An 18,127-nucleotide genomic window follows, 5' to 3' on the forward strand; every position below is an offset into this window, starting at 1 on the left:
GTGCATATATAAAAATTAAATAATGGTAAACATATATGATGCTAGTCTTAATAAAGGAAACCAATGGATCTAAATGTTACATTACTTTTCTCCAGAGAAAGGAGTTAATGTCCTTCTTAGCTTCTACTCATTTGTAAGCAATCTGTGAAAGACATCAAAATCACAACATTTTCTAATATATCACTATATATCTCCCCATGAAGATAGTATTTCATCAAAAAAATCTACAAACTAAATAACACTTTAAAAAATGAACTGGCTAAAATAAAAAGTCCCAGTTTTAATATCTGAGTGCTCCTTAAAAAAAGAAGGCGTGCCATAAAAAATATTTAAATAAAACCAAGATGACCTTACCAGTCTCCGATTTTTCAGAATGTAAGTCTGAGGTATGGTTCCCCTCAGCAATGTAAACTGGGAAACTGGAGCACTCCAGGAAGAGCTGACAGGCAGAAAGGAAGGCAGAAAGGTATTCTTTTGAAGTTTTTTGTTTACTTATGCTTCTCTCTTTTACATCCCCGTGAGAATCTCTGTCCCATTTTGGAGTCTCTCCTTGCTCTCGCTCTCGACTGAGATCCCCTGGATGCTCTGTAGCCAAAGCCTGAGAAAAAGTGTTACCCTGAATGATGTAGAGGTTGATAAGTCTGGTGAGAAACTGCTGGACATACTCCAAGCAGCACTGCATTGCAGTTTTTTGGGCTGTCTTCCCACTTCGGGGTGCTGTCCCCTGAGTGACTATGGAAGGGGGCTGGATGATGGTTTCTTCAGATCCCACAGTGGAGGCCGTTTCTGTCTCGGAGGATGTGCTACCGATGGGGATGGCAGCCGTCCCCTGTCCCTCATTCAGGTCTCTGTCAATGTCATCACTTCGGTCTGCTTGATACTGTATAAACTCAGTGAATCCACTCTCTGATGATCGACTACTTGGTGGATTTTCTCCATCTTCAAACACTTCAGTAGGATTTTCAAGAGAAACTGATGATACCTGATAGACATTAAAAAGAGCACAGGCTAAGTGGTTAAGTGTGTATATCAGAAATTAAAAATTAGAGGGCGCCTGGGTGGCTCAGTTGGTTAAGCGACTGCCTTCGGCTCAGGTCATGATCCTGGAGTCCCGGGATCGAGTCCCGCATCGGGCTCCCTGCTCGGCAGGGAGTCTGCTTCTCCCTCTGACCCTCCCCCCTCTCATGCTCTCTCTCTCTCTCATTCTCTCTCTCAAATAAATAAATAAAATCTTTAAAAAAAAAAAAAAAAAATTAGAAATGGCCATGTTTTGAGAGACGTCAGTTTGAATTAGATGATTTAAAACTTAATCTACATGTCCGCTGGAATCTTAGAATAGTTTCTACCACTGATTCATATGTCTATGATAATCAATAGGAAATACTGGTATGGGTCTAATGAATATATTAATATAAACTCATTTGCTAAATATTTATTATTCACTACATGCATAGCTTAAGGCTGGGTTCTTGAGGGCAAAATATGTGTATGCACAAATCTCTAGGATCCATATCCTTGTTTTCAAATGACTGACAATTTATTCAGTCTACTTGATGAAATCACTTTCCTAATGTCTAAACAACACAAAGAATGAGAAATTTTAAAAAACAAATTCTAATAGGTCATCTGTTCAGAACCCACGAATGTGAAATTTCTGTATGAAATGTGTAAAGTACCATTTAAAATATGTGCCATTAATCTTACATTCTTTCAATGGTTATTGAACGCACATTATGTGCCAGACACTATATTAGGTACTAGGAATAAAAGGAATAGTTTGTAATCTGAAAGAGAAGATAGGAAGACAATTAAAATATCAAGGAAAGATGGACCAGCTGCTGAGTAGAGCTGGAATGCATTAACCATCCCCTTCCTACAAAGATAGGAGGAGTACAACCGCCAAGCATATTTTCTGGCTTAGTTTAAGGAAACAAAAGTTGTACATATCATGAATTGCTTGGGGACTGTGCCAGAGCATAAGCTGAATTTGAATGAGTACTTTTTAGTAACTAAAAAGTGATTTTAGTGAAGATTATTGAAGATACAAAAAATGTTCTGCGGCTACAAAGCTGGGCCTTGCCCAGTGTTCCTTGCTTCAGTGAATGACACCACCGTTCATCAAATCAGAAGACAGAAACCTAGGGGTGATTCTTGGGATCTTCTCCACCTTTCCTTCCCACTTCCCCTACATCCACTTCAGAACAGCGTTGAAGTGTACTGGCCATGAGTCGGCTAAGGTTCTACCACTTACTAGCTTGGCAAGTTATTTAACCTCTCTAAACCTCAGTCTCCTGATAAATATAACTGAGATAACACTAGTTCCTACATTTTACAGTTGCTGTGAGGATTAAGTAAGACAGTATATCTAAAGCGCATGGCCTAATGCCTGCCAGTTAGTAAGCACTCAATAAATGTCAGTGATCACTCATTACCCTTACCAATCCGCTACTAGGGTTACTGATTGTTTTCTCTTAAATGTAAGGCTAATCCATTTATTTCTGTCTTCAGGCCCCCATCTTGTTAGCATGTTACCACCTCTCACCTGCACTACTGCAGGTCTCCCCACATCCACACTGTTTCTGAGATCCATGCTGCACACTGCAAAGTAATTTATCTATTACACAAATCATGTTATGTCACTTGCCTTTTAACCTTTCAGTGCCTTCCCACTGCTTTTAAAATAAAGAATAAAAGCCCTGGTATAGTGAAAAGGCTCTGTATGACCTGGCCCCTGCCTATCTCAAGACTGCATCTCTCCCCCACTGCGTGCACAGCATTCCTTTCTGCCGAAGAGCCTTTCGGAATGCTTCTTCCTTTCTCAAGTGCTCTCTTCTTTCTACCTCATCCCACCCCCATTTCTCTAGGGCTTCACTCAAACAATCCTTCCTTAAGAAAGCCTTCCTTACACCCACAATCTAGGTCAGATCACCGCATTTTCCATATTGCTACCACTCTATGTTTTCCTTCATGTGTTTATCACAACTATAATTAAATGTGCAATTATTTGTTTAAAGTATGTCTTCTAGCAAAAACGGGTCAGGAAGGCAGGGACTGTGCCTACTTCACCACTGAATACACAGAGTGGGTACTGGATAAAGAGAGGCTGTTTTCACCGTTTCAAAGGTAAGCACACTGAGGGCTCAGGGAAGTTAAAAACAAAACTTGCCCAACGTTACATAGCAAATAAGGTTAGTAGTTATTAGAAGAGCTTAGCTTAGGTGATTCTAAATTTCATATTTTTACCGTAACCTATCACTGTAACAGTATAAGAACTTTTCATATTATAATGCCAGAGTTTAGAGGCATCTATCAGAATTGAACTGTCGACATTTCTACTTTGAAAGGTTAACAACCACCTAAAACCTTGTATTTTAATACCTTTTTGAAAAGAAGTCTCACTTAAATGGTAAAACTGTTATTAGCTTATTATGGTAAAGTTACTTCTGTATTAATCTTTTTTCATATAAGGATCATAAAACAATGGACGTTACATTAATAGAATTCAAGCTATAAATTCAATTACACTTGTATACATTTGTATGATCTATATTATATAACTATGTTTCAGATTATTTTATAATAAAATGTCTTTCTAAAAAGAGAAAGAAATGACATGTTTTGGACATTTGGGTATAGATACCCAATACACTAATTTTATAACAATGTACTAAGTGTGCATGGAGATAAAATTAGAGCCACAATTTTTTTTAAAGAATCATTCCTTTACTTATACTTTTAAAAAAAGGAATAAGGAAAATACTCTTAGCTTTCAAATATGATAAATTTTAGACATTTCAGTGAAGACAATACCATTGTGCTGCGGTAAAAAAAAAAAAAAAACAAAAACATATGGCCTGAGAATACAGAAACAAACCAAAGAGAGGGAAAAGCATACTCTCAGGTTAATGCACCATTATGTTAAAAAAAACTATATTATATTGTCCTTCATTTAATATGAATGGATGTTCCCATTTACCTTACCCTGTAACCATTGATAAGTGCCTCCAGATGTTTTCTACGTAGTAAATATTCACATATTTGAATATGCTATTGGGAGAATCCTGAGATCCTCCCCCTACTGGAACTAATCTCATTCAAAAAACAACAACAAAAAACAGAGCAGTTAAAACCTATTTTAGTCTTATTTCTAAGAAGATCCTAGAGGCATAAATTAAGGAAACAGCAATACAAAATGAATTCTCCTACAACAGAATCAGTATATATATCACATATAAATAGTAAGCAGGTAGGAAGGAAAATAAGAGACTGATTTTAATTTATGTAGGATAATCCTGGGATATATTTAAATTGATTGTGGGTCAGTGATGTTCATTTCATATACGAAGAGCAATATATTTAAAAGGTCCAATAAAAGAGTTTTAGGATTAATATTTGATGGGAAAGGTTGTATTAGACTATCCTGATAAAATATTTTGCCTGGCTGGAAACAAAAAAGCAACTGAAAAAAAAGTAAGGGCAACTATACAAGCCCAAACCCAGAATTAAAGTAATGAACCCTAAATGCCAGAAAATTTTAAATCTTTGTTTTAAAATAGAGCCACTGTGCTTAAGTTCAACGGAATTATATACATGTTTTTTTCCATAGGTGCATCACAGCTGTTTTAAGTAAGACACTATGGCCAGCCATTAAAATTATCATAATTCTGTTCAACGTCATAAAGCTAGCATTAAGAATCTGGAAGACTGAATAGAGCCAAAAGATTCTAGATTTTGAGAAGAGCACACCAAAAATTTAGTGTATATATGAAAAGGACGAGTAAAGTTTAGATTATAAACCTGTTGTCCTATATGGTAGCTACTAACCACATGTGACTACTGAGCTGTTCAAATATGCCTGATCTGACAAAGGAACTAAATTTTTTTCAGTTAATTTAAAATTCACAAAGTAATACTTAATTTAGTTATGACAAAACTTTTAAAAATGTTTAGAACTTAGATATGTGAATCTAATTTTTCAAATGTACACTTTATAAAATTAAATACAGATCAAGTATTTCCGATAAAAATTTTACATTTCAGTGCTGTAAGTAAAAAACACACGTTGGAATTTTGAAGACTTAGTACAAAAATGAATGTGAAATAGCTCATTTTAAAAATATTATCAATTTTATATTGATTATATGTTGAAATGATAATATATTAGCTATACTGGGCTAAATAAAATATAATTAAAATTATTTTCACCTGTTTCTTTCTATTTTTTAATGTGGCTACCAGAAAGTTAAAAATTACATATGTTGCTTGCATTGTATTTCTAGTGGAGGGCTGATATAGACAGTTAAATTGCCAAAAGCCTATAGGATGGTCTACTGCCACAACACTCGAATCTAGAAAAAAATTCACTAATATTTAAGTGACTACATATAAACTATTCTGCTTTGAAGAAATATAATTGTTCTAATGCCAAAAATAATAGCAAACCTTACCTTTTTGTCTTCCCATTCTTTGACTGAGTTGCTCTGCCCACTTGGAAACTGCAACACACCTCCAGTGTTGGCAGATAAGAGTGGAGGTTGAACCTTGCTAAGGATCTTTGAGCAGAGCCTGAGTGAATCTGTGAGTTCAGACAAGTGCAATGTTTGGAGATGGCTTGTCAGGGCAGAAATCATCCTGAGCAGCAACTGGGGCAAGTGTTCTGTCTGGATTTCAATGTAAGTCTCCTGAAGATGGAAAGTGAAAATGACAAAAGTTTATATAATGTATAACCCCAAAATTCTATTATTTCATTTATTTTTAATGTATATAACAAAAATAATTTTATTGATCTGCAATATTTTATATGTATCATGCTCTTAATTAATATTGTATGGTCATTTTATTACTGACAAAAAATTTCTATTCCCAAATTCTCAATTTAAGTACTTCAAGGTATATAATATAAAATAATCCCAGTATCATCTGCTATATTACAGAAATTATAATATAAAAAAGTGAACACAATCAGTTAAAGACAAAAGACAGGCTGAACGTCATACCTGACACAGCACCCTCATACTTCTAGTAGGCTTCAAAATGAGAAAGCAAAGAATTGAGGAGAGAAAAGGAGAAAAGATTTCCAACAGTCTTCATTTAATAGAAAGAATTATTAGTGAGTATAAATGCAGCATTAGACCACTATATACTTAAACATTTAAAATTTCAGTAACATGCAGCTATGAAGTATATTCCATGTCTTATATAAGACTTATATATGTATTATATATATGTCAGAGGACAGAACACTTGGAAAAATTTATGAAAAAAAAAGTTATGCCAAAAGGGAAAAAAAATCAACTTTAAAGATGAAATTTATTTAAAGATGCGGTCTATGTCCAACATGAAATATTTGAACTATTGTTATTACATTGCCTCAATACTTTTTTTTTTTTTTTTACCAAGGTGGTCTTACCAAAGAAACTATGTCCAACAAAAAATCCACCAGTAAGCAGAAATTCGTCAGCTGTAACTCAGATGACTCACTACTATCTCCAGGCCCAATCTGAAGTCTGGCGTGCAATGTCCTCCTAAAAGGACAAAATTCACTTTATCAAGTATAAGTGATAAGAATATTCATATCATACATACATCACTTTCTTTTTAATGAGAGTCAACACTGGGACACACACAATGATGTTCCTGTGAACATTCCCTTTCCCCCAGGACACTTAACTCCAAGTGGAAAATTTCCAAAGCAAGATTCCTAGGGTTAAACTTCCTGAAGCTCCCATCCTGCACTTCCAAGTGTTCTGGGTGGATCTCACTTTTTTGGACTTGCTCCCACTATACATACCATCTCCTAGTTAACATGGATTATTTGCTGCTTGATTTATAACCTCAGGGCCTTTTTTTAATACCAACTTGTCCTCCTGATTTGCTGTCCTCCCTCAACCTCATTCTCTCAAATCCAGAATGCACCCATCCTTTATGGTTTGAGATCAAACATTATCTCCTCCAGGAAGCCTCTTCTGATCATTCCTCCAACAAACATTCACTTTAAATCCTGTAAGATTTAAAGTCCCAAGTACTATAAGTCCTATAAGACCATATACATTGCCCTACACTCTGAAGACACAAAAAGGATATGATAGAGTCCCTAACCAGCAAAAATATAAGCATATAGACAAATATACCAATGTGGCAGTGCAGGAGTTGATTCTGATGGGAGATTTGAGGGAGTCATGGAAGGCTACTGAAAGGTGGGTCACTTCTCTATAGGACCTCCCAGAGGGGCTGGGGGGTGGGGGAAGAATGTTTTAGAAGAAAGAGCACAAGTGAAGGCTCAGCAGCAGGAGTGAAGGCTCAGGCACTGTTATGTTCAGGGGATAGTACAGTTTCCACTATGAAGGTGGAAACCCAGGCCAGGGCTAGGTGGCAAAAAGACATTCATAATTTCCTCAATATTCCTACCACATTTTAATTTATTAAGGTATCTATAACTTTTTAAAAAAATTTAATTTATTTATTTAAGAGAGAAAGAGAACACAGCAGGGGGGAGGAGCAGAAGAAGAGGGAGAAGCAGACTCTCCGCTGAGCTAGGAGCCTGACCCAACCTGGGGGCGCAATCCCAGGACCCTGGGATCATGATCTGAGCAAACGCAGATGCTTAACCGACTGAGCCACCAAGGTGCCCCAAGGTATCTATAACTTTTAATTTAATATAAGGAATAAGCATGTGCATGTTTTACTTGTTCCCATTATAAGGTCTCTGAAGACTGGGACTGTCTATATTCCTAGGTGCTCATTATCTATTGAATGAGTAAGCAAACAACTTTCTAAACCATTGTAGGGATTATTGTTTTGTATTTCTTTTTTCTATTTTATTATGTTATGTTAATCACCATACATTACATCATTAGTTTTTGATGTAGTGTTCCATGATTCATGTTTGCGTATAACACCCAGCACTGGGTGTTATACTGTTTTGTATTTTTAAAAGACTTCTAATTCCAAGATCACACATGCTTACTTTTTGACTACATGCTCCCAAGGCTTGAGAGGTTAATCTGGTTCTGAGAGGATTTGGTCTAGAATCCAGAGATTCCACTCAGGTTCACCAGTATTCTTGGGTTTTCAGAGTTTTTAAACTTTATGTCCTAAGAGGTAGAGGGCACTTATTACTCACCAGTGACAATATGGGTTGGTTCTAGGATTTTAGAAAGAATGACCAAGGAATTTGTTATTAAAAGTGGGAATCATTTTGGTAAAGTGTGCTGAGGCAGCAGCCCCAAAATTTGGTATTTTCTCTACAACGAAGAAAAACCAGATTACTATAGACTGGAGAGGGAAATCTTTCATCTATGCTGGTAACTAAATAACTTGTTTTCTAAATTCCTTTTCAATTCTAAGATTATATGACCAATGATTCTATGTTCTAGAGTGACATGACAGAGCCAGATTATGTTTATTAAATAATTAATAGTTGTCAGTAGAATATATATATATCTCTTCTTTTATATATGTATTATTTATATATGTATTATATATACATATAATATATATATAAGAACATTCTTTTCATTAGACTCAACTTAAAAAAATTGGCTTTGGATGCTATTAAATTAAGACAAATGAAATAGTGTAACATACCTACAACATTCTTCAAACCAACGTGCAACGTAATCCCACATATAATAAGGCTCAAAGGAATTAAAGAGAAGGTTGGCAGTTTTAATCAGCTCTGCTGTTTTCTTATTTTCCCTTAATTTACTAAAAAAGGAAAAGAGAAGCAAAAACTGAGAAATATTAACATCTATTTTTTTCAGAATTAAATTTGAGTGCAATGTTGTTAGGGCAGTTCATATTCCTAGGTAGCTGCTAGAACACTTGCTAGTGAGAAAATCGCAACAAATAATTTTTATATACTGACACTCTATTACTTTATGTGTAGTTACTTCTCCAAATTCAGGTTTTCATACTCAAATGTATGATCAAGATCAGAAATTAGCGTATAAGAAAAAATATCTGTGCTTCCAGCAAAAGAAGAGCAAGTTATTTTTGAAGTTTTGAGTGCCTGTTAATTTGGCATTACATTCTTTTGTTTCCCTTGGAAATTATTATTCTTAACTGAAAAACAACAAAATAATACTGTAAATTGCCATGATTACTGAAATTCCATCAGGGAAAAATAATTTATTTCAAGTGGGGAACATCTGGACTACTAAGCACCCACCTACCTACCATCTCCTGCCAACCTTCCTAACAATTAAAACAGTTGTTTTTATACATAGTGAGGTACTGTCAATACAGCTAGCATATTATAGCACAAAAGACTAACTGAATACTCTGTGGGGCAATACAGATTATCAGGCAGAGTACAAAATGAAATCAAGTACCAGGGTAGTCAATATTAACTTCTCAAACAAAAATTACAGGAATATTTATGAGAAATCAAAAACTGTCTTAAAATGTTTTAATAATGTAAAACTGTGTTTTAGGAAAGCCCAGGCTATCTCCAAAGCCCACTAAGGAAACACAAATGGAATGCAAATTATGTAAAAGAAACTAGTCTTGAAACCTTTGTCATAATGATAGATGAGACTGGAAAACAGGCTGCTGAAAGTAGAGAAGAAATGAAAAAGTAAGACCTTGTCAACATGAATCTATCACTGACTTAGAGAAAAGGATATGCTAATATTACATGACTTTTCCCAGGGATTAAAAATATATATATTTATATATATATGAAAGAAGAAATAACCATAACTTGAAAAAAAAATTGTTGAAAGAACCCCTGGTGCCCTTTGATTCATTTAACGCCACGTTAAATCTTTTTCTGAACTACGATTTGGTCTCCTGAGTGTGTCAAGTAAGCAAGAGGCACAACCCCATGCAAACATCCAGGCCTAGTACCAAGCAAGGTACAACTTCTATCCCTAACTGACATGTGGCAGTTAATCTCTTCTGAGTTTGGAAAGTGTGAATAAATTCCCTGGAATCTGTATCTTCACATTAATTGCTAAAATTTAGTATCCTAACCAGATAGATTGAGAACCAACCTGGAATGTGGTGGTTCTACTATATAATGCTTAAGCTGTAAATGCCTATTTGAAAGATCAGTGCAGTTCATTATGAGAGTTCATACTGCCAGAATACAGTAATATTTAAAATCAGATTTACTCATTCAGAACATAAATTCCATGAGGACATCTTTATATCACGCTTAGGTTTTTGGTAATCCACCTGCTTAATTGAGCATGATCCTTGCTGAAGGGTGGTTCCATTTGAAGATCCAATTCTGCTTTGCACTGAGAATATAATGTTCTAAATACTTCAATTAGGACATCTTCCAGAATTACAGGTCCTAAAATTAATATACATATTAAAGACAATAATTAATTAGCATTGACACTTCAGGATTATTTACAGTTGGCCTGATCATAGGATGCTTTAAAACAACTATTTTGAAAAAATAATTTTTTCTGGAAGCTATACTAAACTTCACATTTTGATCTGAACAAATGTTTATTTAAAAATAGGTTGACATAATAAAAATGACAAAATCAAGGAACTGTTTTTAACTGTTTTTAGCAGTTAAAATAGCAATATACTTGGAAAATTTATTTAACTTCTCTGAGCTTTGGTTTCCTCACCTAGAATGAGGATAATACCAAACTTACAGGGCCGTTACAGGGTTGGGAAAAAAATATTTGTAAGGTGGGGAGCATAGTTCCCAGAATATAATGAGTATTCAATACTTAAATTACTACTAATGTTATTTTAAATGATATAAAAATGCACAAGGCAAATTTTGCTACAACAGATGCTAATCTCCTTAAAAAAATTTTCTGAGCTTCATCTATTATCACACAATAGCTAAAATAAATTCTCAAAGCCACTGAACAACTCAAATTATTTTTATATTTAAAATTTTTCATTTTTATTTTGAGTTGGTGAGAATACATGCACATTTGCTAAAACATCTGCATGTAATTTAATAAAATTACATACTTTATTATTTCATTTTATTGTTTCTAATATTTTTGGTTTTTCTTAATTTCTGTCTCAGGTGCCATAACTGACTTCCCAATAGAGCTAATATCTGAGAAATATACAATGAAGATAGGGAAAACACAGAAAACAAGGGGGATGTGGGGAATCAAGCTGAGGGAGAGAACGCATAAGACAGTCATAATAGATCATAAATGCTTCAGTAACTTAATCAGGATTAAGAAGAGCTTAGATAGTATCTTTAAAACGACTCCTCCATTATATATATATCACAAGGTAAAAATATGAGAACATATGGCTTGGATGTATACATCTGTATCTTCTTAATGTTCTAGAGTAAATTTTAGGTAAGAAATTGTTGAGAATCTGTATTTGAAGGCCACCTAAAAATACAGCAATTTCTCTACATAATGACTTTGTCTTATTTTTATTATGAAACAGTACAAAACAACCACACATGATCTTATGCCCTAGGACAGCATATATTACCTAGCTCAGGTTTGTCAAGTAAACTGATTAAAATACGAAAAGGTTTTAGATCCTGCATTAAAGTGCTCTCTTCTCCAAATCCATTCACTTGTAAGATCCCCACCATTGCCTTTAAAAAAGAAAAAGTATATTAGTCATTTAAATAAACAGATGCAAAGACTTTTTTCTTAAGAAAAAATTTAAATATGACCATATGTAATGGAGATTTACATCTATTGCTTTTCTAAAGTTCTTTCACTGAAGTTAGCTTTTTTCCCCTGCTAAGGGGAAAAAAAAGTTATATTCATCCCTTTTGAGGGGAAAAAAAGAGTGCTTACATTTTCTCTAGAAAAAAAGTGGAAAAGTTAAAGAAAATCTAGAAACATAAATTCATGAGTTACTTTGACTTTTTGCCTGAAAGATAAAAATGTTTCTATTTAATATCATCAACAGGCCCCAAAGTATGGCATAGTACCGTGACAGCGTCTGTTACTATTCAACTGTCTTCCCACTGGTAACTCAACACTGTATTCTTATAACCTCACTCATTTAAAAATGCTTCAGATACCATGTATTTTCTGTTACTGAGTTATCTTGAATATCTCATAATTAAAGTAAAAATAATATAAAATAAAACTATGGCTCATTTTAACCTTTCCATTACAATAGTAGTTTTACCACATTTAGATTCCTCTTGCAACCAAAATTTCCATGAGGCTTCAGAGGAAATAACACAGGTCCTAGCTCATTTTTGGAAGAGCTCCAATTCATAGGGCAGACAGGTGAGAAGATGAAACTATGTTTTCATAAAGTCATGAGAACAAAGTTAAAAGAAAGATCTCTGGACTTATAAAGAAGTGAGTCTATCTTAAGATTACTTACTCGTTTTATTGTAATCATTTGCTTGTTACAGTCATTCTTAGGATATTTGTGAGCCTTGTCTCCACCCTTCAACGATGAACTAATTCAGTTAAGGCATGACCTTGTCTAACACTTTGTTCAGTAACTCCACTGATCAGGGAGTAACCAAAAAATAAAGTGAAAGCATTCATTACCTGGACCAACAATTCTTTTGAAAAGGTAGTGAAATAGTAAGTGGCATGTTCTTCAGGATTACTGTGCCTTGTGCTTCTGGGTCCTATCATAGCACCGTTGTTATCAAAACCTCCATGGAAGCAAATAGCAAAATAAATTAAAATGGAATTCTCGTAACTGTTGTTCACTAAATACCAAAACAGCAAATATCTCAAAAACAGCACCAAACACTTACCAATTAGTAGCCCAATCAATGTCAGCAAGAGAGATCATTTTAGATAGTTTAATAAAGGGAAACCAGTTCAATACTTAAGTGAATATCATAGTATTCTTCCAGCATTATCCTGTATTTTTTTTTCAATCTTACTAAGAGTGAAATAACTGAGGATTCAGAAAACCCAAGATAAGTTATATTGTATCTTTTCACTCTAGGCAGTAAGGAGTTATGAAGACAGGCCAAACACTCACAGAAAGTATGGAAGAACAAAGAACTTATTGCTTGAGTGGGAGACTGGTAAGGAACCCTGTGTGAGACAATAGTAATTGTTCTGATTCCTTTGATGACTTCGAAGTTTTGGAAATTGTTATTATTTTGGTTATTAATTTATCTTTCCTTGTCTACATACTCTTGTCAAAGGAAACATGACTTATGGGTTAAAACAGCCTCTGTTGTTAAGATTTTGAAATTTCTTCATATAATACACAGTTAATACTATTTATATTTTTACTATTTAAGCAGACTATGAGTTTCTTCATTTAAGACATACATAAAACTTGATAATACTTATGTATGGCAAATTTCCCTCTGTCTTTCCTCACCTAAGACCATACACATCAAACACCTACCAAGAAGCCATGCATAAAGTCTCCGGTTCAGGGACATATCCCTCCTCAGTACTACGTGAAGGGCTGCTGACAAGATCCTGATCATATCTGGTCGAGTGGCCTAAAAAAGTTAGAAACGTGGTTTTACTTAATCACATACAAAAACACATTCCTTTCTTTCCTCTTTAAAAAAATCCCACCTTGCAATATACTCAGAATGTTACGGCTTAGGAGGTAAGTTTCATATAGGACTCATTTGACTTTTCAAACACAGGAATGATTACTTCCCTTTTACAGATTAGGAAACAGTAAGAAAAGGTAGCACAGATATTTAGTTGCATAACTCAATTATTTTAATCTCCAGTTTAAAGTTCTTTATCCTATCCAATATTAGCAAGATCTGACACAAAACAAAAAAAATGGAGCAAAATGGAACAGATTCAAGAAAATCGTATGCCTTTAGTCTTTCACATTCATAGTGGTGTCAATTGGCGGTAATTAAGTTAGAAGTTCACTATCTTCATCAATTCCAAGTCTTTCATTCCCTGATCTTTAAAACATTTTTATCTTGTATTTCAAATATATAGAAAAATAAAACAATATAACGAAATGCTTTTGTACCCATATCCAACTTTAACACATCTTATTTTTTTTTTCATTTTACTCCAGATCTTCTAAAGAGAAAATTCATTTCTTTCTTTGCCTTTCCTAATAGCCTTAATTAGATGTTCAAAAAATGATTTCCTAATGGTCTGGTTTTAGCTAAAAGAGGTGAAGTTATAAGAAAGATAAAAGGAAGACAGCTAATTGAATTGCTATTAATTTAAAAATATTACTAGATAATGACTTTAGAATAGAATCTTGGAATCTGAGCATTAGAAGGTAATGTGGAAATCAACCATAGTCTAAAAATCATTCTAGAATAAAAAACAGAGCCTCACAGGGCCTAAGTACTTAACCAAATATCTGGTTGGTACCTCACCTGAATAAAGAACCTTTTTTTTTTTTTAATTTGAACTTTTTTTTTTTTTTTGAGAACAGACTTCTTAATCATTGACTTGTCAACTTTTCACTACACCATGCTCCTTGACAGTACTGGAAAAGGATGCACCCAGCTTATTTGTTTTAAAGGAATCTTAGAAATTTAAGATGTTACAGAACACAGATCATCAATAGCTGAAAAAGTATGGTCACTCATCTGAGCACAGATGCCTTTTATTAACCTAAGCAATTCTCAAAGGGTGGTTCCTGAACTCCTGGGGATTTCTAAGACCCTTTCAGGAGGTCCACAAGGTAAAAACTATATTCCTGACAATACCAAGATGCTATCTGCCTTCTGAGATGTGTTGACATTTGCTCTGATTGAGCAATACTGGGTAAACCTGCCAGCACCTGAGCATGAACAGAAGCAATACAGCAGTGGCATTTACTGTCCTTGGAGTCAGGGGATTTTTTACTGTCATGTACTTACAGTAAAATTAAAAAAGACAAAAAAGCTAGTTTCCCTTAGGAATGTTGTTAATGAAGCAGAAAAAAGTTTATTTTATTAAATATTAGCCCCTGCACACAAATCTTTTAATATTGTGTAATGAAATGGGGAGTATACACAAAACACTTTTGACATTACAAGACAGATGTCTTGAGGAAAAGCACTGTGTAACTGTTTGAATTGTGAGCTGTACTACCCGTTTTTGTTTTGTTTTGTTTTTTACCAAATACCACTTTTACTTGAAAGAGGGACTGATACAAACTATGATTACTCAGACTTGAACACCTGGCAGATATTTTCTCAAAAATAAAGGGAGACTGTCACTTCAAGAAAAACAATTAATATTCATAATAACAGAGAATAAATTTTGAGCTTCCAAGAGAAAATTAGAATTGTTAAGATTTTATTTTTAAGGGGCACCTGGGTGGCTTAGTCGTTAAGCATCTGCCTTCCGCTCAGGCCATGATCCCAGGGTCCTGGGATCAAGCCCCGCATTGGGCTCCCTGCTCAGCGGGAGGCCTGCTTCTCCCTCTCCCACTCCCCCTGCTTGTGTTCCCTCTCTCGCTGTGTCTCTCTCTGTCAAATAAATAAATAAAATCTTAAAAAAAAAAAAAAAAGATTTTACTTTTAAGTTATCTCTACACCCAACATGGGGCTTGAACATAACAACCCCAAGATCAAGAGTCACATGCTCTACCAACTGAGCCAGCTAGGCAACCCAAGAAAATGAAAATTTTAGAAAATCTGTATTTGGCTTGAAAGCTTCCCAATACCTAAAAAACTTTACCTATGAGATCGGTGGTAGTAGTAAGCAATGTGACAGTCTGTTATTGTGTTAACCTCTGGAAGATCTGCATAATTCAGGAAACTAACATTTTCCAAATAACCAATCATGATGTTATAAAAGCATGTTTGGGGGCACCTGGGTTGCTCAGTTGGTTGAGTGACGGACTCTTGACCTCAGCTCGGCTCCTCATCTCGGGGTCCTGAGTTCAAGCCCCACCCCATGCCCAGCGAACAAACAAATAAAACTTTGTTTGGGTAAAAGATGTATTCAAAGTACAAGACAGATCAGATTTTCATGAAACAGAATATGAAAAGTTCACTGATTTGGTTTTAGATTCCATATTGCAATTAATTTTTTTAAACCTATAGCTTACTGAGTTTTGGTGCAGTATCGAAGAATATGCTGTTTTAACAACAGCAAAAGACTGCTGAAACACTCCTCCCTTTTCCAATTATGTATCAGTGAGAGATCTTTTTCCATACACTTCAATCGAAAGAAAAAAAATCACAAAAGATTGAACACAGAAGCATATATGAGCATTCTGCTCTGTACTATTAGACCAGACATTAAAGAAATTTGTGGAAAAATAAAACAATGCTACTTTATTCATCATTTTTTTTAATGTGTTGGCAAAGAGTTACTTTCTTTTTTTTTTTTTAAAGACTTTATTTATTTGACAGAGAGAGACACAGCGAGAGAGGGAACACAAGCAGGGGGAGTGGGAGAGGGAGAAGCAGGCTTCCCGAGGAGCAGGGAGCCCGATGCGGGGCTCGATCCCAGGACCTTGGGATCATGACCTGAGCCGAAGGCAGCCGCTTAACGACTGAGCCACCCAGGCGCCCCAAAGAGTTACTTTCATAAAAAGTTATCTATACTAACATGATAACTTTGTTACTGTTATCTTTATTTTTATTTATTTTTAAGATTTCACCTTTTCATTTGAGAGAGAGGGAGGGAGAGCACAGAGGAAGAGTGAGAGGGAGAAGCAGACTCCCCGCTGAGCAGAGAGTCCGACTAGAGGCTCGATCACAGGACCCCAAGATTATGACCTGAGCCGAAGGCAGACTGAGCTACCCAGGCGCTCCTGTTACCTGTTATATTTAAGTGAATTAGTAAATATTTAAAAATCTCTGTTTTAATTTCTAATATGATATAGACAGATCTAAACTACATAAGCAAAATATGTTTTTAGGATCCTCAATATATTTTTTTAAAGATTTATTTATTTTACAGAGAGAGCGAGTGAGCAGGCGCACACATGCAAGTGAGCATATGAACAGGGGAAGGGACAGATGAAGAGGGAGAGAATCCTCAAGCAGACTCCCCACTGAGTGGGGAGCCCAAAGTGGGGCTTGATCCCAGGACCTTGAGACCTTGGGATCATGACCTGAGCCAAAATCAAGAGTCGGACCCCTAACCAACTGAGCCTCCCAGGTGCCCCAGGATCCTCAATATTATTTATTTATTTATTCATTCATTCATTCATTTAAGATTTTATTTATTTATTTGAGAGGGAGTGAGAGAGAGCACACGGGCAGGACCAACTGAGCCACCCAGGTGCCCCAGGATCCTCAATATTATTGATTTATTCATTCATTCATTCAAGATTCTATTTATTTGAGAGGGAGACAGTGAGAGAGAGCACACAAGCAGGGGGGAGCTGGACGAGAGGCTTGATTCCAGGACCCTGGGATCATGTCCTGAGCTGAAGGCAGATGCTTCACCGGATGAGCCACCCAGGCACCCCAGGATCCTCAATATTTTTAAAGAGTGTAATAGGGTCCTAAAACTAAAGCATTTGAGAACTGCTCCTCTATCTAACATCAGATATGAAGATTACAGACATTTTCACAAAATCTTGGTAAGTACTAACGTCTTGGGGTGCCTGGGTAGTTCAGTTGGTTAAGCATCGGACTCTTGATTTTGGCTCAGGTCATGGTCTCCAGGTTGTGGGATCAAGCCCCCTGTCTGGCTCCCTGCTCAGCAGGGAGTCTGCTTCTCTCCCTCTCCCTTTCCCTCTGCACATGTGCTTGCTCTCCCTCTCTCTCTAATAAATAAATTAAAAAAAAAATTTTTTTTAAGTACTAATGTCTCTCAATCTTATTTTGAAAAAAAAAAAAAACTCTTTTATTTTTAAAAAAAGATTTGTTTATTTTAGAGAAAGTGCATGCTTGGGGGGGAGGCCGGGGAAGAGAGAGAGGAAGAGAAGCAGACTCCCTGCTGAGTGTGGAGCCCGACACAGGCTGCATCTCAGGACCCTGATATCATGACCTGAGCTGAAATCAAGAGTTGGTTGCTTAACTGACTGAGCCACCCATGTGCCCTCCTCTCCCCCAAACTACTTTTTTTTTTTTTAAAAGATTTTTTATTTATTTATTAGAGAGTGAGAGAGAGACAGTGAGAGAGAGAACACAAGCAGGGGGAGTGGGAGAGGGAGAAGCAGGCTTCCCGCTGAGCGGGGAGCCCAATGTGGGGCTCGATCCCAGGACTCTGGGATCATGACCGGAGCTAAAGGCAGACACTTAACGACTGAGCCACCCAGGCGCCCAAACTACTCTTAAGAACGTAAGAAGTCA

General features: G+C 35.7%; 1 protein-coding gene across 7 annotated transcripts in view; it reads right to left on the reverse strand.

Moving 5' to 3' along the window:
- DOP1A (DOP1 leucine zipper like protein A) overlaps window positions 1–18,127 on the reverse strand; it is a 106,044-nt gene that overhangs the window by 35,605 nt on the left and 52,312 nt on the right. For 3 of the 7 annotated variants that reach the window (XR_004300165.1, XM_032409367.1, XM_032409362.1), the window contains exons 7-15: window positions 13,297–13,396; window positions 12,471–12,580; window positions 11,437–11,545; window positions 10,180–10,300; window positions 8,587–8,706; window positions 6,410–6,524; window positions 5,997–6,026; window positions 5,448–5,681; window positions 355–982 (exon numbers count right to left, since the gene is read on the reverse strand). Coding sequence is in view for 6 of the 7 variants with exons in the window: in XM_032409367.1 (XP_032265258.1) it covers window positions 355–982; window positions 5,448–5,681; window positions 5,997–6,026; window positions 6,410–6,524; window positions 8,587–8,706; window positions 10,180–10,300; window positions 11,437–11,545; window positions 12,471–12,580; window positions 13,297–13,396 (1,567 nt within the window). In the remaining variant the exon portion in view is untranslated. The other 4 variants (XM_032409368.1, XM_032409365.1, XM_032409369.1 and 1 more) reach the window with 3 other exon arrangements.

This window comes from Phoca vitulina, unplaced genomic scaffold, assembly GCF_004348235.1.
Source record: "Phoca vitulina isolate PV1807 unplaced genomic scaffold, GSC_HSeal_1.0 scaffold11, whole genome shotgun sequence".
Classification (NCBI taxonomy): domain Eukaryota; kingdom Metazoa; phylum Chordata; class Mammalia; order Carnivora; family Phocidae; genus Phoca; species Phoca vitulina.